The sequence below is a fragment of the Notechis scutatus genome, chromosome 2 (genome assembly GCF_049901735.1).
Source record: "Notechis scutatus isolate UNSWTSFEM ecotype Mainland chromosome 2, rNotScu1.2, whole genome shotgun sequence".
Taxonomy (NCBI): domain Eukaryota; kingdom Metazoa; phylum Chordata; class Lepidosauria; order Squamata; family Elapidae; genus Notechis; species Notechis scutatus.
In genome coordinates this window covers 18,834,417-18,856,309 of record NC_142010.1, presented here as the reverse complement: position 1 = coordinate 18,856,309, position 21,893 = coordinate 18,834,417, and the positions used below count along the sequence as shown (strand labels likewise).

The 21,893-nt window shown below is 41.6% G+C and overlaps 1 protein-coding gene across 2 annotated transcripts; it reads left to right on the top strand.

The window, feature by feature from the left end:
* Positions 1 to 499: 499 nt before the first annotated feature.
* Positions 500 to 21,596, top strand: LOC113431997 (E3 ubiquitin-protein ligase TRIM7-like). Of its 2 annotated transcripts, XM_087954375.1 has the most exons (4): positions 500 to 924; positions 12,074 to 12,172; positions 16,971 to 17,069; positions 20,149 to 21,596. In XM_087954375.1, the coding sequence occupies exons 1-4, from the start codon at positions 849 to 851 to the stop codon at positions 20,667 to 20,669; spliced, it is 795 nt and encodes a 264-aa protein (XP_087810501.1). In that variant the 5' UTR covers positions 500 to 848; the 3' UTR covers positions 20,670 to 21,596. The 2 variants fall into 2 exon arrangements, with proteins under 2 accessions (XP_087810501.1, XP_087810502.1); XM_087954376.1 differs by lacking the exon at positions 12,074 to 12,172.
* Positions 21,597 to 21,893: the final 297 nt, after the last annotated feature.

Below are 21,893 nucleotides of genomic sequence, written 5' to 3'. Positions count from 1 at the left end.
TCATTGCTGGTGATTTCCGTTTCTTCTTCTCCTTCTCCTTCTTCCTTCTTCCTTCTTCCTTCTTCTTCCATCTTCCATCTTCCTCCTCCCCCTCCCCCCCCCCGGAGTGGACTAACGATATGGGGGGACATAGGTAACTATGTGGAACCAGGATAAACAAAAAAAATCAATCATTTTGTTCTTCGTTCTTATTTAAAACTTGGCCTTCAGAGTTGGTGTGCAACTTGGAGAGATAGAAACAAATGAAACCCAAACATTTAGTTCCCAATGAAATATTGACACTCCTTTCCAATGGAAGGAGAGACTGATTGCCTGCAAAGGGGCTCCAAAGTTGTGTAAAACCTGTTATCTTAATGCACCTTCTTCAACAATGTAGTTGTGAGTCATTAGGGGCTCATCACCATATCCTGGGATGATTCATTCTGTTGCATAGGAGATGTGCCACCCACAACTCCTTCCAACTACTTTCCCAATCCAGACACCTGACTTCTTCCTCAAGAGTTGCGGTAAACACCTGCAACTGAGCTTACAGAAACAGGATGAGAAGTAAAGAGCAGAAATGGCTACCTCCATGTCTGAATCCGGCTAAAAGCACCTCTCAGCTAACTATCCCATGGGCAACTTCAAGCACCAATTCACTCCTGATGATTGTAACTAAGGAATAAGCTGGTCTCCTATCCCACTTGGGCAAAAATTGTTTACTGACTTGGAGGCTGGTTTTGTAAAACCAGTTACACAATTGTATCAGACTGGCTGTTTGAAGAACCTCAAAGAACCATCACTTCCTCTTGCGAAGACTATAAAACTTGCTACCAGCAAAAAACAAACAAACCCAAAAGTTCTAAAAGATGGATGAAGATGGATATATGAGTATAGATCCAAGTAAGAGAGACCATCCCTTGCCAGCCATTAAAGGAAAGAAAGGTAATGTCTTACAGCTACTTATTTTTCTTTTTTTTACTCTGCATATTGGCACTAAGGTCTTTTTTTAAAGGGGAAGTTTAGAAAAGGGTGAAAGTGAATCTAGTCCCTATTGTTCCTGGGGGGAGGGGGGATTACATTTCTTAAATGTCATTTTTGTTTAACAGAGAACACTTTCCTTGATTATCTACATGTCTTTTGCTTTAAATTCTTTCTGTATATCTAGCAATTATGAGAGGGAGGGAGAGAGAGAGAGTGTTTACTCTAGTGGTTAAGGAACCAGAAACAATGAATTCCAGTTCTGCCTTAGCCATAAAAACCAGCAAGGGGATTTTGGGCTGGTCACTTTCTCTCAGCCTAACTCACCATACAGAGTTGTGGTTGGGGGGAAAATAGGAGGAAGAAGGAGTATTACATATGTTCTCCTCCTTGAGTTGTTTATAAAAATAATAAAGGCAGGATATTAAATAAATGTATAAATTATATCTAGAAGCTAGAGACTAAAATAGAGAGGTTGACTGGCTGGCAGGATAAACAACTGAGCTTTTAAAAATGGCAATAAATCTCATTTCGTACAATGGGACAAAATTCTGGAAAGATAAAAACCATTTTTAAAGTTTACAGAATTACAGACTATCATAGTTGGAATGGACCTTGGAGGTTTTCTAATCCACTTCCTGCTTAAGCAGAAGATCCTATACAATGACAGAGAAATGGCTCTTCAATCTCTTCCCACAATGTTTGTTCTGCTAATTAAATTGTTCTGACAGGAAATTTCTCCTTAATTCTGGGATGGATCTCTCTCTGATAAGCTTCCATCTGTTATTTCCCCTCAGGTGCATTGGAGAATAGGTCGATCCCCTCTTCTCTTGACAGCCCCTCAGATTGAATAGAAGAGAAGAGAATGGAGCTGGAAGGGACCTTGGAGGTCTTCTAGTCCAGCCCCCTGCTCAAGCAGGAGAACCTCCTATACCACCTCAGACAAGTGACTGTCCAGTCTCTTCTTAAAAACCTCCAGTGTTGCAGTGCCTATGATTTCTGGAGGCAAGCTGTTCCACTGGTTAATTGTCCTCACTGTTAGGAAGTTTCTCCTTAATTCCAGGTTGCTCTTTGATTAGTTTCCAACCATTATTTCTTGTTCTGCCCTCTGGTGCTTTGGCAAACAATTTGGCCTCCTTTTCTTTGTGGCAGCCCCTCAGATACTGGAATACGGCTACCATGTCACCCCTAATTCTTCTTTTCTTTAGACTAGCCAGACCCAAAACCTGCAGCCGTTCTTCATGTTTTAATCTCCAGGCCTTTGATCATCTTAGTTGCTCTCACTGAACTTTTTCCAAAGTCTCAGCATCTTTTTTGTAGTATGATGACCAGAATTGGCTGCAGTATTCCAGGTGTGGTCTTATTAGGATTTTGTAAAGTGGCACTAATACTTCATGTGATGTTGATTCTATGCCTGTTTATACAACCCAGGATCGTATTAGCTTTAGAAAACGACTATCATGTCACCTAGTCCTTCTCTTTGTTAGATGAGACATTCCCAATTCCTGCTATCCTTCTTCATCTGTTTTATCTTTGTTGCTCTTCTCTGCACTCTTATCTAGAGTCGGAACATCTTTTTTATATTGTGGTGTCCGAAAACTGGAGCCAGTATTCCAGGTATGGTTTTTCTAATGTAGGATAAAGTGATACTAACCTTCATGTCATCTTGATGCTATCCCTTTGTTGATGCAGCCTAGGACTGTATTGGCTTTTTTGGCCGCTGCAGCACACTGCTGGCTCACATTTAAGTGGTGGTCTGGTAGGACTTCAAGATCCCACTCAGAGTTTGACACTCATCATACCAGTGAAACACTAATATTCCACTATTTTTATACTAGTGTATTACTGGTATGTATTGTCACCATGGTAATATTTATTTATTTATTTATTTATTTATTTATTTATTTATTTATTTATTTGTCAAGCGATTATAAGGTAACAGGTATAAGTATAAACATAGTTATGAATACATGAAATGGATACATATAAGAAAAATAAAAAGAAACAATAGGACTGGGATGGTAGGCATGTTGGTGTGCTTATGTACGCCCACTACAGACCTCTTAGGAAAGGGGTGAGGTCAATAGTAGACAGTCTAAGGTTAAAGTTTTTGGGGTTTGGAGAAGAAACCACAGAGTCAGGTTGAGTATTCCAGATGTTGACCACTCTGTTGCTGAAGTCATATTTCCTGCAATCAAGTTTGGTACGGTTTTCCTTGAGTTTGTATCGATTGTGTGCTCTTATATTGTTATGGTTGAAGCTGAAGTAATCATTGACAGGTAGGACATTGCAATATATAATTTTATGTACAGTACTTAGATTGGACCAAAGACGGTGTAGTTCTAGGTTTTCTAGGTGTAGAATTTCAAATCTGGTGGCACAAGGTATTCTGCAACAAGTAGAGGAGTGGAGAACTCTTCTTGTGAAATATTTCTGAACTTTCTCAACTGTATTAATATCAGATACATAATGCGGGTTCCAGACTGATGAGCTGTATTCAAGTATTGGTCTAGCAAATATTTTGTATGCTTTAGTTAGTAGTGTGATATTACCAGAGAAAATGCTACGCAGGATTAGGTTAAAAACTCTTAATGCCTTTTTGGCTATGTAGTTACAGTGGGATCTAGCACTTAGATCATTAGAGATCAGTACTTTAAGGTCCTTGACAGAGTTTGGATCATCAACAAGGTCTTGACTATTCAGCTTGTATTTTATTTTCTGATTTTTTTTGCCAAATATGTAAGACAGAGCATTTATTTGTTGAGATTTGAAGTTGCCATTTGTTTGACCATTCTGATACATAGTCGAGGTTTTTTTGAAGGGTAGCAGTATTGTCGGTGGTGTTACATCATCAGCGAAGAGAACACAGTTGCTCTTAATATGATCACAGAAGTCATTTAGGTAGAGTATGAAGAGAGTTGGTCCTAGAACACTGCCTTGGGGGACCTCACTGTTGGCAGGTACAGAATTTGATAGGACGCTCCCAATTTTGACCATTTGTTGTCTGTCTGACAGGAATGCTTCTATCCAGTTATGCAGGTATCCAGAGATACCATAAGATTTTAGTTTTAGGAGTAGTTTGTCATGTACCACTGAATCAAAGGCTTTACAGAAGTTGATGTAGATTGCGTCTATTGTTTTGCCCTGATCGAGTTGTGTAGTCCATATGTCTGCATACAGACAGGAGGTTATGCAACTTGCCTCATGGTGTAACTGGAACAATCTGGAATTGAACACACTCAAAACCATAGAAATGGTGGTAGACTTTAGAAGAAACCCTCCCATACTACCACCTCTTACAATACTAGACAACACAGTATCAACAGTAGAGACCTTCAAATTTCTAGGTTCTACTATATTATATGACCTAAAATGGATATCTAACATCAAAAACGTCATCAAAAAAGCACAACAAAGAATGTTCTTTCTGCGTCAACTCAGAAAGCTCAAACTGCCCAAGGAGCTGCTGATACAGTTCTACAGAGGAATTATTGAGTCTATCATCTGTACCTCTGTAACTGTCTGGCCATCACTCTGCTAAACAAATAATTCCCTCAACACTGTTCAACTATTTACAAAGTGTGCACTACTATTACTGTTAATCTTCTTATCACTCCTTATCACCCATCTCCTCCCACTTGTGATTGTAGGACTGTAACTTTGTCGCTTGTATCCTTATGATTTATATTGACTGTTTCCTAGTATGATTTGATTGTTGATTGTACCCTATGACTATCATTAAATATTGTACATTATGATTCTTGATTCTTAACAAATGTACATTTTCTTTATGTATACTGAAAGTATTTATACCAAGACAAATTCCTTGTGTGTCAAATCACACTTGGCCAATAAAAGTATTCTATTCTATGTCATACTAGTGGAACTCGTATGACAACTTGTCATGCTAGTGGAAGTTTTTATAGAATGAATTTCCTATATTAAGTTTTCTTCTCTTCCTGGCACAGCACTGTATAAAGTGTTTGGTTTCTTGTTTTGGAAAATGTGCTTCAGAGAAATCAAGTAATCCCATTCTTGCCCCATCAAATTATCTACAGTATTGTTTTCCTCTTTCTCTATCACCTAATGATCCAGTAATCTTAGACAAAAAAGAAAGAAAAGTGGAAGAAAAGGAATACAGATTCACATCCCTATGATCAGAGGTCATTGCAATGTCCTACCTGCAAATGAATACTTCAGCTTTAACCATAACAATATAAGAGCACACAATAGATACAAACTCAAGGTTAACCACACCAAACGACTGCAGAAAATACGACTTTAGAAGAAACCCTCCCATACTACCACCTCTTACAATATTAGAGAACACAGTATCAACAGTAGAGACCTTCAAATTTCTAGGTTCTTATCACTGGCTCATATGTCACATAAAGCTTTTCCAAAATATGTGCAAACAGGTAAGCTATTTAATGTTGAGTTGGGAAGCTTGGTTGCATTTTTTTTTTAAGAAAAAGCTTCTCTGGATGAATGGTAGTAGTGTCTTGTTGTTGCCTTACTCACTTCATGCTTCCAGGTGCACACAACAGTGCACACAGCACCCCTACCAGTTTTTCCCCTCCAACTGAAACATCCCTTTAAGGTAGACTGGGCTGAGAGAGGGAATATGATCAGCCCATAGTCAAGAAGTAAATTCCTGTGGGTTCAGGTGGATTTCAACCTGCTCAAGAACTTTTATGTTACAATACCTAATTTATTTATGACATATCATACATGGACTAGCCATATATATTAACATTTCATTTGGACTAGTAAAACATAATACAATATTAATATCAAAATGTCATACTATGGCTAATACATCTCAATGGAAGATGATGCAATAAAGGAAATTGAACGAAGTGTTAAATGTGATTGGCAGGCATTTGGCAAGCTAAGCATAATTTTCAAGATAACTCAAGTAAGCTGGGGATCATGGTCCTAGAAGAAGAACTTACTTTGGAAAGGAGAAAGTGTGAATCAGGTATTACACACCAGTCACACAAGAAGAGCAAGACATCCAAAAAGAGGAGCCACCTTCTGGTTGGAGACTCAATTGTAAGGGATGTAAATTTAGGAAAGGAAACTGAGGTTTTGAAAGAGGTGAAGTGTCTACCAGGTGCTACTGCCAGCAGAGACAAGAAGCATATTCTTAAGATAGTCAAGAATGCCAGCAAGGACTGTGATATTGATGCTATCTTGGTACATCTTGGTACAAATGATCTATCCCAGAAGGATGTACTTTCTGTTCAGAAAGACTTCCAGAGCTTGGGGTATGAACTTAGTAATATGGGTTGTAGGCTTATCTTTTCAGAGGTTCTACCAGTATACAAGGAACAAAAAGGGAAAGGGCAGCGTTTAGCAGAGTTTAATGTGTGGCTAAAGGAGTTGTGTAAAAGGGAAGGCTTTGGTTTTATTAGCCATGATGTCTGCAGCTGGTCCAATGAAAAACTGTACAAAAGAGATGATTTGCATCCATCAAAGTAAGGGACTGAGTTACTTGGCATTAAATTCACAGATTTCCTGGATAAACATTTAAACTGAACAGCAGGGACAGAGAATTAATGGATTCAGAACATCTCTGTCCCCAGCAACCTAAAACTAATAAGGATACCAGTGCATGCAAAATAGATGTTTGCGCAGGTAAGATTACCAAACTTGATGCCAACCAAAACCAAGCATTTAATAGTGAGTGCCATACCATATGCACTAATCAAACAGGTGGCAAGAAAGTAGGGACAGGCAGGCACAACAAAGGTTATGTAGACAGTAAACACAGTGTCAGACATAAAGATCTCAAGTGCCTATATACAAATGCACAAAGTCTGGGGAACAAACAGGGTGAACTCGAACTACGAATACATGAAGGTAAATATGATATAGCTGGAATAACAGAAACTTGGTGGGTTGAAACCCATGACTGGAACATACTGGTAGAAGGATACAAACTATTCACACACAAAAAAACAGACCCCATAAAAGAGGAGGTGGAGTTGCACTGTATGTAAAGGACCACTATATTGCTACAGAAATGCATGAAACCAAAGATGAAAACCTCGTAGAATGCATATGGGTCAATATAAAAGATAAAAAGAATGACATGACCATAGGTGTATATTATAGACCACTCAATCAAGCAAAAATATAGATGTGCTTTTTGCCAGTCAACTAACAAACATATGCAGGAATAACACAACAATAGTAATTGGAGACTTCAATTATCCTGATATCAATTGGAAAACTAATTCTGCACCAAGTGACAAATCAAATAAGTTCCTAACCAACCTAGCTGACAACTTTGTTGTCCAAAAGGTAGAGGGTGAAACTAGAGGGACAGCCATACTGGACTTAATTCTTACAAACAGAGAAGAAGTGACAGAGGGAGTTGAAACTGCAGGAACCTTGGGTGAGAGTGACCATTTCATACTAGAATTCAACATAACACAAACACAAGCAACAGAACATAATGACATCTGAGTCTTGGGATTTAAAAGAGCTGATTTCAATAAACTCAGAGAGAACTTGGGAAAGATTCCATGGATGAAAATCCTAAAGGGGAAAACAACTCAAGAATCTTGGGAAACTCTAAAAAGTATGATCATAGAAGCCCAGACCAGCACAATACCACTGAGAAAGAAAAACAAGATATCCAGGAAGAAACCAGCATGGCTGCACAAAGATCTCTCTGGCAAATTGAAAGAAAAAAAGGACAAGTACAAAAAATGGAAAGAAGAACATACAACGAAGGCAGAATATCAGCAGATAGCCAGAATCTGCAAAGATGAAGTCAGGATAGCAAAGGCTCAGAACGAACAAAGACTTGCAACGAAAGTCAAAGATAATAAAAAAAGTTTCTTCCAACATATAAATAACAAGAAAAAAAATCAAGGAAACAGTCAGTCCACTAAAGAGAGAAGATGGCAAGGAAGTAACAGGCAACAGAGAGAAAGCAGAACTGCTTAACTCATTCTTTGGATCGGTCTTCATACAAAAAGAAACTATAGCTCAACCCACCAAAAACATAACTGTAAAAGACAGACCAGAAATAAAAGTTAAAATAAGCAAAAAAAATAATAATAGTAAGAGAATACCTGTCTGATCTTGATGAAAACAAATCACAGGGACCTGATGGATTACATCCCAGAGTTTTAAAGGAGCTGGCAAAGGTCATCTCAGAACCACTGCACCATATCTTTCAAAAATCCTGGAGCACCGGGGAACTACCAGAGGACTAGAAAAGAGCTGATGTGGTTCCCATCTTCAAAAAAGGAAAAAAAACAGACCCAGGAAGCTACAGACCAATCAGCCTAACATCAATACCCGGGAAGATACAGGAAAAGATAACAAAAAAAAAAAACAAAAAACAGATCTGCCAACATCTAGAAACAAGTAAAGTAATAACTAGCAGTCAGCACGGGTTTGTTAAAAACAGATCATGCCAAACCAATCTTATTTCATTCTTCAACACAGTGACTAAATTAGTAGACCAGCAAAATACTGTGCACATAATATACTGTATTTAGATTTCAGCAAGGCATTTGATAAAGTAGACCACAACCTACTTCTTAGTAAGCTAGAAAAAAGTGGAATAGATAGCACCACCACTAGATGGACTCGCAACTGGCTGGCAAACCATACTCAACGAGTAGTCCTTAATGGGTCTAAGTCTACATGGAGGGAAGTAAGCAGTGGGGTGCCACAAGGTTCTGTCTTAGGCCCTGTACTCTTCAATATCTTCATTAACGACTTAGATGAGGGAATAGAAGGGGAACTTATCAAATTTGCAGATGATACTAAGCTGGCAGGAATAGCTAACACCCAAGAAGATAGGCTCAAGATCCAGATGGATCTTGACAAACTAGAACGCTGGGCCATATCTAACAAAATGAAATTCTATGTAGAGAAAAGTAAAGTCCTACACTTAGGCAAGAAAAACCAAAAGTACACATATAGACTGGGTGAAACCAGGCTCAATAGCAATAACTGTGAGAAGGATCTTGGAGTCTTAGTGGACAACCAGCTAAATATGAGCCAGCAGTGTGCAGCAGCAGCCAAAAAAGCTAATGCAATCCTAAATTATATTCACAGAGGGATACAGTCAAGATCAAGGGAAGTATTAATACCACTCTATAAAGCCTTAGTAAGACCACACCTAGAGTACTACATTCAGTTTTGTTCACCACATTATAAAAAAGATGTTGAGACTCTAGAAAAAGGACCGAGAAGAGCAACCAGGATGATTAGGGCAGGAGTCCTCAACCACCGGGCCGCGGACCGGTCCCGGTCCATGGAGCACTCTGTACCGGGCCGCAAATATTTTTTTAAAAAAATGGCAGCTTTCTTCGCCTTCGGTGAATGCTGCTGGGATCGGGATCAAGGACACAAATGAGAGAAGGGGAGGGAGGAAGCAACCAAAGCCTGTCCTGCTCTCTGGCTCAGCGGCTTCGGTTTCCTTCCGCCTCGTTCCTCTCTCAGTCGCTCTCTCGCTGCTCCACCAGCCCAGGAAGAAACTGCTTCAAAGAAGCCGGGGGTGGCTTTTCCTGTCGCCGCAGCTCCTCCGAGCGCCTGTTTTTACCCCCACCCTGCCCACCCGCGCGCGCGCGGTTCAATCCAGTGCTCCGTTCTGCCTGCCTGCCTGCCTTCTTCGTTTCGGAGCAGCTTTGGCTGAGAATAATAACTATTTGCCTCTTTTATCAGCCGAAGCTGCTCCGAAAGAAGAAGGCAGGCAGGCAGGCAGAACGGAGCACTGTGGATTGAACTGGGCGGGCGGCGGCGGGTGGGGTAAATGGCGCCCGGAGGCGCTGCGGCGACAGGAAAGCCACACACACACCCGGCTTCTTTGAAGCAGTTTCTTCCTGGGCTGGTGGAGCAGCGAGAGAGCGACTGAGAGAGGAACGAGGCAGACACCTGAGGAGGGAGGAGACACCTGAGGGATGGGGCTGAGGGAGGCAGGGCCAGGCGTTCCCTGACTTGGTGGTTTGCTGGCAGACGTTTTATTACCCGACTAGGTAACAACATCAGATGTTACCTAGTCAGGTAATGAAACGTCTGCAAGCAAACCACCAAACTCGGATTCTGCCCCCCCACCCCCGGTCCTTGAAAAAGTGTTTGTGCTTGAAACTGGTCCCTGGCACAAAAAAGGTTGGGGACCACTGGATTAGGGGACTGGAGGCTAAAACATACAATGTACGGTTGCAGGAACTGGGCATGGCTAGTCTAGTAAAGAGAAGGACCAGGGGAGACATGATAGCAGTCTTCCAATATTTGAGAGGCTGCCACAGGGAGGAAGGGGTCAATCTATTTTCTAAATAATGGATGGAAACTGAACAAGGAGAGATTTAACCTGGAAATAAGGAGAAACTTTCTGTCAGTGAGAACAATCAACCAATGGAACAACTTGCCCTCGGAAGTTGTGGGAGCGCCATCACTTGAGACCTTCAAGAAGAGATTGGATGGCCATTTGTCAGAAATGGTATAGGGTCTCCCACTTGGGCGGGTGGTTGGACTAGATGACCTACAAGGTCCCTTCCAACTCTGATTATCTGTTTGGTCTGTTTGGTCTGTTTCAAGAACAGAACAGGCCCTATGCCTGAAGAGAAAAGTTTTTGATCAGTGAGAGCTATCTGCTTTAACATATGCCGGTGAAACATGGACACTAATCTCACAATCGATACGAAGGCTAGGAGTGGCACAAAGAGCCATGGAAAGATACATGCTCATCATCACAAGACAAGATAGAAAGACTTGCACATGGACTAGAGAACAAACGGAAGCATACGATGCCATCAAGAGAGTAAAAGAAATGAAATGGAAATGGTCTGGTCCCATAGCAAGACAGACTGACGACAGGTGGACCAAGGCAGTCACAGAATGGATCCCACTTGATAAAAAGCATCCACGAAAGAGACCTAAAACAAGATGGATCAATGAGATCAGCAAGTATTGTGGACCCAATTGGCAAAAGAAAGCTCAGGACCATATTGGTTGGAAGCATGCGGAAGAGGCTTTGGTCCTGCAGTGGATAGACAGTGGCTAAAATGGTGGTGATGATGATGATGAAGAAGAAATGTCAAAAGTTTTTTTTTAAGTTTTTCTTTATTAAACAAATAACACAAACACAAACAAATTTACATTAAAAAGGTTGAACATGGTAGTTTTCCTAACATCAATCATTGTCTTTACTTTGCTAAATCCAGTAATAATATTACATAATTTCATCTATACACTTTAAATATACATATAGTCATTCCTTGTTCTCATAGATCTTCCTCGTCTCTAGCCAAACAGAAAAGTTATCCCATGTTTTATAATATTCCAAATCCTGCTTATTTTTTAGTTCTTTTTTTAATTTATCAATTTCGGTGCATATTGTAAGTTTCCTCAATATTTCCGATTCATTTGGAATATCTTTATTTTTTATTTTTATTTATTATTTATTTTTCCAATTCTTTGCGTATGCCAACCTTGCTGCCGTAATTACATGGATCATATTTTCTTTATCATATTTCCTAATGTTAATTCCTAATAGAAAGAGCTCAGCCCTATGTTGTATTTTAATTCTACACATAAGAAACATCAAAAGTTTAAATACCAATATCTAGGCCAGAGGACTCCAAACTTGGCAACTTGAAGACTTGTGAGCTTCAATTCCCAGCATTCTGGGAGTTGAAGTCCACAAGTCTTCAAATTGCCACGTTTGGGGACTCCAAAGGCTCTAGGCCATTGAACCATTGAAACACAGCATCGTTTATATATTTTTAAAAATAAGATACTGGACCGGTATCTGGCCTCAGCTTACAGCTGGTCACGATGTGATCTAGAGTTTGATGTGGGACCCCGCAGTCACACTGAGGGGAGAATACTGCATCCCATTTATACAGAGAGTCCCGGCAGATGCCATGTGAGGTGTAAATCCTATTCAGGATTGTCCATAGCTGAGGGGATAGTTCAAAATCTGGCACCTTTTTTGTGGGGTCGTTTATATGTCTTCCTACGCCTGGGCGTTCAGTCACCTACCAGTCACCCACCTTTCCATTGGGAATCGATGTTTAAGTTACAATACTTGATGTAAATTAAGGAACGGATGATGAACTTCACAATTCCCTTCCAATCCCAGATCCCCCGAGGAACCTTCTCCTGTGGAAAATTTTGTTTGGCATTTCGACTGTAGGAAATGTGGTCCTGGCTGTGCTTTTGATTGTTCTCATTCTTCCAGGTAAGAAATGTTCTGCTTTGTTCCTTCAACCTGTCATCGTCTCCTCTACCATATAGATGTGGTGGCACAGTGGTTAGAAGGCAGTATTTCAGGCTGGCTCTGCTCAATGCCGTAAGTTCAATCCTGACTGGCTCAGCCTTCCATCCTTCTGAGGTGGGTAAAATGAGGACCCAGATTGTTGTGGGGCAATAGGCTGACTCTGTAAACCGCTTAGAGAGGACTGTAAAGCACTGTGAAATGGTATATAAGTCTAAGTGCTATAAGTACAACTCATCTGCTAAACAGGAATGATGCAGATAAACAATGTGTCAGCCTTGGAAGCCATTTTTCTCTTGGATGCTTTGAGGCTGCCACATTCAGTGCCTGGGAATTTGGGAGGGGGTATTTCATGGTGGGGTAGAAGATTAGACACAACAACATTCTTTCTCAGAGAGTCAAGGACCTGTTGCCCTGCACCTGGAGGGGAGTGAGTGGAGGGATGTCTCCAGTTGGGACAAAGACATGATTGGGCCATGTGATGGACTGATGGATGCAGAGGATGGATCTTTGATTTTGGGGGGGAAAGGGAAAACCCAGAACTCTCAGATTCGGCTTTTCCCAGATGTGTCAATATGACAACTGTAATAAAATGGACCTTTGAGGAAATATTTGTCTTGGAGTTTATTGGTTTGGAGTTAGTTAGTTGGAACACTGACATAATGATGGTTTAAGATTATTTCTACTGCTCAGGTAATATTTTTATTGTCACATTTGTCACAGTAGCACAATTTGCCCTCAGTACAGGTAGCCCTTGACTTATGACCACTTGGTTGGTGATCATTCATTGTTATGACAGACCTTCCTGGAGCTATTTACGACCCAGTTTTGAAGTTTGGACAGCCCCTTCCCCTCCAAGTCATGTGGTTGGATTTGGGCGCTTGGCAACGGGCCCACCTTTATGGCTTTTTTGCAAGATCCTGTGGTCAGGTGACCACCATTTAAGACGTTATTGGCTGGAAATTCGCATTTACTTCCAGTTTCCAGGAAAAAAAAAGTCTATTGTCTTCATGGTTGCAGCACACACAAAAAAATCATGAAATCAGGCACAATCATATGGTGACCCATTTAATGACCTCATTGACCCAACACCAAAATTTGGGCTCAACTGCAGTCATATGTTGATGGCTACCTGCATGTACCCCAATGAATGTTCCAAGATATACTGAATGATCAGAAAATATAGCGAGAACATCACAGCACTTTACGTTTTTCCCATCCCATTTGCTGAAATGCCAACTGCACAGATCTGAACAGACTCTCAATATGCAATCCATCAGTCTGAGTGAATATACATATATATTCTCACACAGCCATCCAGCCCACTTACAACAGAGCCAGCACACCACACCTCCCCACCAGTATTTATAGAGACGGCAGCTCCGATCACGCTTTGCTCACACAAGCATGAAGCCGAAAGCACCAGCCTGAAGATGGCGAGTGGGACCTCGTCGAAATTTCACCAAGATACTCTCAATCGTACACGGGAAAAGACCCAAACATGCCAAAACCTGCATACCTGTACCCGTGAAAATCTATGAAAACAAATATATATGTATGTACGTATGTATTTATTATACACACACACACACACACACACACATATTCACTGCATACATCACTTGTAATGTGTGAAAATGTAGTCGGTAAGGGAGATAGCAACAGCACTTAGACTTATATATACTGCTTCACAGTGCTTTACAGCCCTCTCTAAGCAGTTTACAGAGTCAGCCTATTACCCCCAATAATCTGGGTCCTCATTTTACCCACCTCGGAAGGATGGAAGGCTGAGTTCAACCTTGAGGCGGTCAGGATCAAACTCTTAAAGCGTGTCAGCAAAATTCGCCTCCAATACTGCATGCTAACCACTGTACCATCACGGCTCTTTCAAGATGCACTTGAAAAGATAGGCCAGGTCTGTTTCCAAATTGACACGGGGAAAAGCATGGCTTAGGTCCAAAATAAAAAGAAGTGTGTGGTTAGGCAGACACCTCCCTAATTCACATGTGTATAGATCATACCACATATTTGAGAGGATTTATATGAGATCATATGAGATGAGATTGGGCTTGTCACTGTGAACTTCCAGAGATTTCCTCAGGATCTAGTTATGCCAGCAGCCCTGGAGAGCTAGGGGACAGGTGAACTAACAAGTTGCCTCCATTTGTCTACGAGTTTGGTTTTTCTGCTGTTTTATGTATTTATTCACTGTGGGGTCTCTGTTTCTTTCTAAGCTTGATTGTTTTCTTGAAGATGTTTCATTTCCCAACTAGGTAACATCATCAGTGCAGAAAGAAGTGGGGTTTGCATTCTGATTATGTACAAATGACTTGCCCTGTCAGTGTTCATGGGAGTGTTATTAACTGTTATTGATCATTATTAATGTACTATTATAATTAATTATTAACATAATTAATTTTTAATAGTTAACTGTTTTTAGTTCTGTTTTACACCACCCAGAATCACTCGTTTGTGAGATAGGCAGCTATATAAATTGGTTTAATAAATCAATCAAACATATGAACCTACATAGTGGTTAGAGTGGCGTAGTAGTTAGAGTGCAGTATTGCAGGCTACTTCTGCTAACAGTCAGCTGTCTGCAATTTGGCAGTTCAAATCTCATTGGCTCAAGGTTGACTCAGCCTTCCATCCTTCCGAGGTGGGTAAAATGAGGACCCAGATTGTTGGGGGCAATAGGCTGACTCTGTAAAACCGCTTAGAGAGGGCTGTAAAGCACTGTGAAGCGGTATACACTGTAAGTTTAAGTGCTATTGCTATTGCTATATGAGAGATGACTTAACCCTAGACAAGAGGCAAAGTGACTCAGGGGATTAATGACACCGGAGATGGTCTCAGATCTGGTGGTTTGAGCTCTAGCACTCCGTGGCAGAGTGAACTCGCTTCAGCTTCTGTCCACCGAATAGTTCGAAAGCATGTTCTGCATTGGTGCTCTGTGCAGGCAGTCAGTTTCTTGACAGTACTGAACCTTCCCGGTTGTGGCGCCCACCCAAGGGGCCCCTGGGTGACATTGCAGGAAGAACCACTTGTCTTTCACTCTGGTACAAAGCCGGCTTGCCCTCCTGTGGTGCAACTTGGGAAGCACACCAGCGTATCCTTGCCAGGGCTCATGCCTTGGCAAGCCAAATTATTACTCTTCAGTAGCATTGTGGTCTCCTAGCTACTCTATAATTATACTTATAACCATACAGCAACAGACAGTAAGTGCCACCTATGCAAAGAAGCTGAAGAACCAGTGGACCACCTGGTAAGCTGCTGCAAGAAGATTGTACAGAATGACTACAAGCAGCGACATGACAAAGTAGCAACAATGGTGCATTGGAGGATCTGCAAAAAATATTATTTGCCTATAAGCAAGAACTGGTGGGATCATAAAATAGAAAAAGTCATAGAAAATGAAGAAGTTAAATTGTTCTGGAACTTTAGAATTCTAACAGACAGGCACCTATCACATAACACCACAGACTTAACAATTGATGATAAGAAAGACAAAAAAAGTCTGGAGAGTGGATGTGGCAATGCCTGGAGACAGTAGAAGAAAAGAGAAAGAACTGGAGAAGATAACAAAATACAAAGACCTACAAATAGAAATAGAACGACTGTGGTAAAGGCAAGCAAGGGTGGTACCAATAATAATAGGAGCCTTGGGTGCAATCCCACCACTTGAACATCATTGCATTGACAAAGATGCAATCAGTCTATTGCAAAAGGCGGCTTTACTGGGAACAGCTTCCATCCTGCAACAATACCTGTAACACTGTCAAACATCCAGTTCTGTCAATCCCAGGCCCTTGGTAAGGACTCGATAGGTAGACAAAAATGCCACACCCAGTCTGGACATCTGGCTGACTGTGCAATGATCAATAATAACAACAATACCAGGAGATGCATGAATTGAAGAGATCAGCTAGAAAAAACAACAACAAAATATTGTGATTTGCAAATTGAAGTTGAGCGATTGTGGAGGAAGAAATCAGTGGTTGTACCAACAGTAATAGGAGCCCTTGGAGCAATACCCAAAGGGCTGCCTAGATACATGGAAATTTTGACCTTATTAGACCTGAATATCCTGAATTTGCAAAAAACAACCACAACCCACCTTACTTAGAACTGCCCTATATACTCAGATGCTACCTTAACAGCTCGGAAGTCCTTGGTTAGAACTTGAACTGTTTAGTGTTCACCAGTCCTAGAATCCAATTTGTGAATCAAATTGAAGACAGAGGTGGTATTCAGCAGTTTCCGATCAGTTCTGGAGAACAGGTAGAGGAAATTTTGAGTAGTTCAGGGAACTGGCAAATACCACCTCTGACTGGCATCTATTCTCTGCCTCCTGGGTCCCAGCTGATTGGCACAGGAGAACAGAGCTGGAAAGCAGGTTAGTGGGGTGGGGAAGGGAATGGGGATTTTGCAGTATCCTTCCGCCACCTGCCACGCCCACCAAGCCACACCCACCAAGCCACACCACGCCCACCAAGCCACACCCACAGAACCGGTAGAAAAGAATTTGAATCCCACCACTGATTGAAGATTAATCATAATAACAGTCCTAGACAAATGTAGTTTGCAATGTTTTGCTCTTATTCATATGGTTTTTATTTTTAAAATAACTCTTTAAACCATCCCCCAACAACAAAACCTACAAGATTCCAATGTTTTCTATTTAGTGGAGGCGTTTGTTTTGTGAACCAGGATAAATGATCTTGGATGGCATCCAGGCTCTAAAGTTGACTTATTTCTTAAGGTTCACAGAATGCCGGTCTTCCGAATCATCTATTGAAGCCAATCCCCAGCTGCGTCAAGAATTGTATTCCTTGCGGATCAGCTAATGACAGTGTAACAGGTAAGGCCTGCCTTTTCCAGCATACACTAAAAAATGAAACGCTTCCCATCTCCGCTTTCAAAGAGATGCAGCATAAAAGTTCATAAACAGGTAGCCCTTGACTTATGACCACAATGGAGCCCAAAATTTCTGCTCTTAAGTGAGACATTTCTTAAGTGAGTTGTGCCCCATTTTACAAACTTTCTTGCCACCGTTGTTAAATGAATCTGGCTTCCCAAATAGGCTATTAGTTAAATGCGATCATATTATTGCTAGAATAATTTGCTAAACGTAAATAGGATGAGTATTATTTTGTTTGTACTAAAAGGAGATTAGAAAGGGACTTTGTTTTAAACATGCTAGTGGCACAGCTAAGAACTAAAAAGGGGATAAACAAGAGCGAATATATATTAACACAAATTTATGAATGGTTATAAAAATTGTATAATTTGTTAAACATTGCAAATACAACTAGTCATATATATTCATAATCAAAAGTGATCTTAAGAATATAGAGATTGATATAAAAACAACATATGGGAATTTGGAATAACCAGGATACATAATTTGTATTAATATTAATTATTAAGTTAACAGTTTTGATATTAAATTATTGTCATGTTTGTTTTAAAATGTAAAATTCCCTGTAACCACACTGTTCACACAACATGTTTGTAGAAACAAGAAAAAAAATAAAAAATGTATTGCAAAAAAAAAAAGAAGAAGAATCTCTATTGACTTTGCTTGTCAGAAGGTCACAAAAGGAGATCATGTGATCTTGGGACACAGCAATGGTCACAAATATGAACCAGTTGCCAAGCATCTGAATTTTGATCACATGATTATAGGGAATGCTGCAATGGTCATAACTGTGAAAAACTGTCATAAGTCAATTTTTCCCAGTTCCGTTGTAACTTTGAACAGTCAGTAAATGAACTGTTCGTAAGTGGAGGATTACCTGTGCTGGTACATGTGGTCCTCAACTTACAATTGCAATTGGGAACAGAATTTCCATCGCTAAGCAAGGCTGTTGTTAAGTGAGCCATGCCTCATTGTATGACCTTTTCTGCCATAGTCGTTAAGCAAATCACTGCAGTTGTTAAGCGAATCCTGCAGTGATTAAGGCAACCCAGTTTCCTTCATTGACTCTGCTTTCCTTAAGGTGATGATAAAGATTATATAAATGGTGATCACATGATCCCAGGACACAACAAGCATCGTAAATGTATGCTAGTTACCAAGTGGCTGAATTTTGATCATGCGACCATGGAGATACCACAACGGTCATAAGTGGAGGATTGGTCATAAATCGCATTTTCCAGCGTTATTGTAACTTTGTCAGGTCACTAAACAAATGGTTGTAAATCCAGGATTACCTGTAAATGATTTCAAGAAATATATTTTATTTCATTGACGAGGACAGCCTATTTTTACTGAAATTCTGCTATTTCTGCCAGTGAGATTCAGAGGTTGTATTCAGCCAGTTCTGACCAGTTCTGGAGAAGCAGTAGTGGAAATTTTGAGCAGTTTGGAGAACCAGCAAATCCCACCTCTGACTGGCCCTGCCAACCCCATCTATTCTCTGCCTCCCAAGTCCCAGCTGATCGGCTGGGTCTTCTTTTGTTGCCCTGCACAGGAGAATGGAGCTGGAAAGCAGGTTGGTGGGGTGGGGAGGGAATGGGGATTTTGCAGTAACCTTCCCCTGCCACGCCCACCAAGCCACGCCCACAGAACCGGTAGTAAAAATATTTGAATCCCGCCACTGGTGAGGTTCCCTATCAAAATGGGCACAGAACTGCAAAATAGAGCAAGGAACACCTGATGCCCAGATCTTGCCGAAGACCTCTGGTGGGGAAGGGCTACAGGTAGTCCTCGACTCACAACAGTTCATTTAGCGACTGTCCCAAGATACACAGGCACTGAAAAAAGTGACTTATGCCTGATGTTCACACTTACAACCACTGCAGCATCCCCACAGTCGTGCGATCAAAATTCGGACGCTTGACAAGAGGCTGATGTTTCGGAAGGTTGCAGTGTCCCTGGTCAGGTGATCAGTTTTTTGCGACCTTCTGACCAGCAAAGTCAATGGGAAACCCAGATTCATTTCACAACCCACGTAACTACCTTAACAAAGGCAAACATTCACTTAACAACGGTGGCAAGAAAAGTCATAAAATGGGGCAAACTCACTTAATAAATTTTTAACTTAGCAATACATACTGTATTTTGGGCTCCATTTGTTTTGGCCCGTCGACTGCCAGCAGAGCTAGCAAAGGAATCGGGCAAGGAGGAGGTTGAGGGGGAGCCTAGGCCAGCTTTGGAGCCTTTGAAAGGCTCTGAGGAGGAAGCAGAATCAGAGGCAGAGGCAGAGCTGGGCCTTCTGTCCTCCCCCAGGTGGAGAGGCAGCTGTCTTTGGGCCCTGAGCTGAGTGAGGAGGACAGGTGGGGACCATCCCAGATGTGTGCATGCATAGAGAGGAGAGGAGGGGAGGGGAGGGGAGGGGAGAGGAGAGGAGAGGAGAGGAGAGCAAAGGAAGGCAATAAGCCGGCTCTCAGGGTGAAAAAGTCATAGACATTAGCCAGCCCCTCCCTGGCTGGGAAATAAATAGTAGGGGTTTGGCAGTGGCCTGTTGAATAGAAAATAAAATACATTTTAGTTTATGGACCAAAGAACAACCATCGTTTGAAATTATATTGAAATTAAACTTTTTGATGTAATTGTCTATAATTTCTTGGCTAAATTTACTTTGCTCCCAGGGCTCCCAGTTAGAAAGCCTTCATCTAATAGTTAGCTAAGAATTTTTTTTTTCTTAAGCCAACTTACTTTTCTTGAGTATTAGCCTCCAGGTTTTCCAGGGATTAAAGAAACTAACTTATTTTTTCCCCATCATTGGAATAGGGCTTTTATTTTATTTTTTTATTCTTTTTTGAGAAAGATAGAGCTACCAGTTTGGTGAGCAAGCCTCTTCGCCTTTTAGAAGATATAATTTCAGCATAACTTGACCACCAGTTACAATATTTCTTATTAATTAAATAAACCAGGTGGCATGAGAAAGTTGGTAATTCCTTCTCCCCCAGCAACTTTTCTTTCTTCCACACAGCAAATCTGACTCTAGATCCAAACACAGCTCATCCCCAGCTCTACGTATCTGCTGATTTGAAAAGCGTGAGATGGAAAGACATGCAACAGCACGTGAACGCCAGTCCTCTGAGATACGACGTTATGGCCAGTGTCATAAGCCATCAGAGCTTCAACTCTGGGAAGATGTGCTGGGAGGTAGAGGTGGTGGAGGGAGGGGAGTGGTGGGGGGTGGGAATTGTTAGGGAATCTTCAAAGAGAAATGGGCCAATTCTTTTCGATTCTCGTGGGGGCTACTGGGGAATTCAGCGACATGAGGGACGGTATGAGGCGATTACCGAACCCAGGACAAATTTGACATTGTGCCATCCTCTGAAAAGGATCCGAGTTTCTCTGGACTATTCACAAGGCCTCTTAGCCTTTTTTGATGGTGACACGGATGCTGAAATCTTCGCTTTTCCAAAAGAAAATTTTAACAGAGAGAAGATTCACCCATGGTTCTTGATCTATAAATGGAATGGACAGCTGATCCTTCACCCGTGATATGGTGGAGCAATGGGGTCATCACGATGGAAGAGCTTCACATCATCTGCCTTCAGCTCTCCTCCACTCTTTCGGTTTTTCTCTTTCACCATCCCTGTTTCTATTTCCTTTGCCTCCAATTCCTTTTGTCCTTCTTTTCCATCTATCGCAGGAGTGTCAACCTCAATTTCATTGAAGGCTACGGTTGACCTCGGGGGGGGGGCTGGGGGCGGTGGCCAACTGGGTGGGTGTGGCCAACTAGGTGGGCATGGCCAGCTTGCCGCCACTCCCCAAACTGCTGGCATGTTTTCTCTTCGCATTGGGTAGACTGGACTGAAGCGACATGAGCCAGTCCCTTACATTTTCCAGGGCGGTTCCGTGGGCCGGATCCGACCACATCGTGGACCCGCGAGCCTTGTGTTTGACACCTCTGCTCTATCGCCACCCCAAATGCCTGTCATGCCCCTGTCAGAATCTGAATCCAAGAAGACAAACAGCTGACAGGGGGAGGGAGTGTGGCTCCATTGACTGTGGAGGAGGCTGGGGAAGGGCAAAGTCCGGCTGAGCAGAGCAGGGAAAAGATAGAACAAGGCAGAGGGAGTTCAGAAGAAGACCCAGGGCCCACCTCCTCTTCATCCTAGGGCACGCAGGTAGGAACAGAGAAGAGAGCAACATGGGTTGCGTGGCTTACTATGGAGGAAAGGGCCCTGATTCCCTTCATTAGCCACACCTGGGAATGAAAGTTTATAAGAACTGAATGCTGACTGCAGCAGCTGCTGGGAGCAAATGTGACTTTATCTTGTCTTTGCTTATCTGTTTTCCTGACATCTTTCTAACTGTGTGAGTTTTGCCATGCTTTCATGCCTGGAATTCTTGCTCCTGCCCTGCCAAACTTATTACCTCAGTTTGGCTTCATTGGATTTATAGTTACAGTTTGTGTTGACCATGTTTTGGACTTCATTCTCTGCAGCCAAAGGCTGTTCCTGGGAGAGTTTTTGTCCATCCAGAGGGTAATCAGGACATTGGGGGCAAAGTTGGAGCTAATAAATGGAATCCTAACCACCAAGAACTCTTCTAGATCAACAATTTACTGAACTGCAATAATTAGCTATGTTTCAAAAATAATTTTTAAACAAGCTTAACGAAAAAGAACTGGAGGTATAAATCACATTTCAATCTTTCTCCTGAATTTGAGGATTGTGCCGAATACTTATTTGTGAGGGGGTCCTTGGTGCCCTCTGAGCT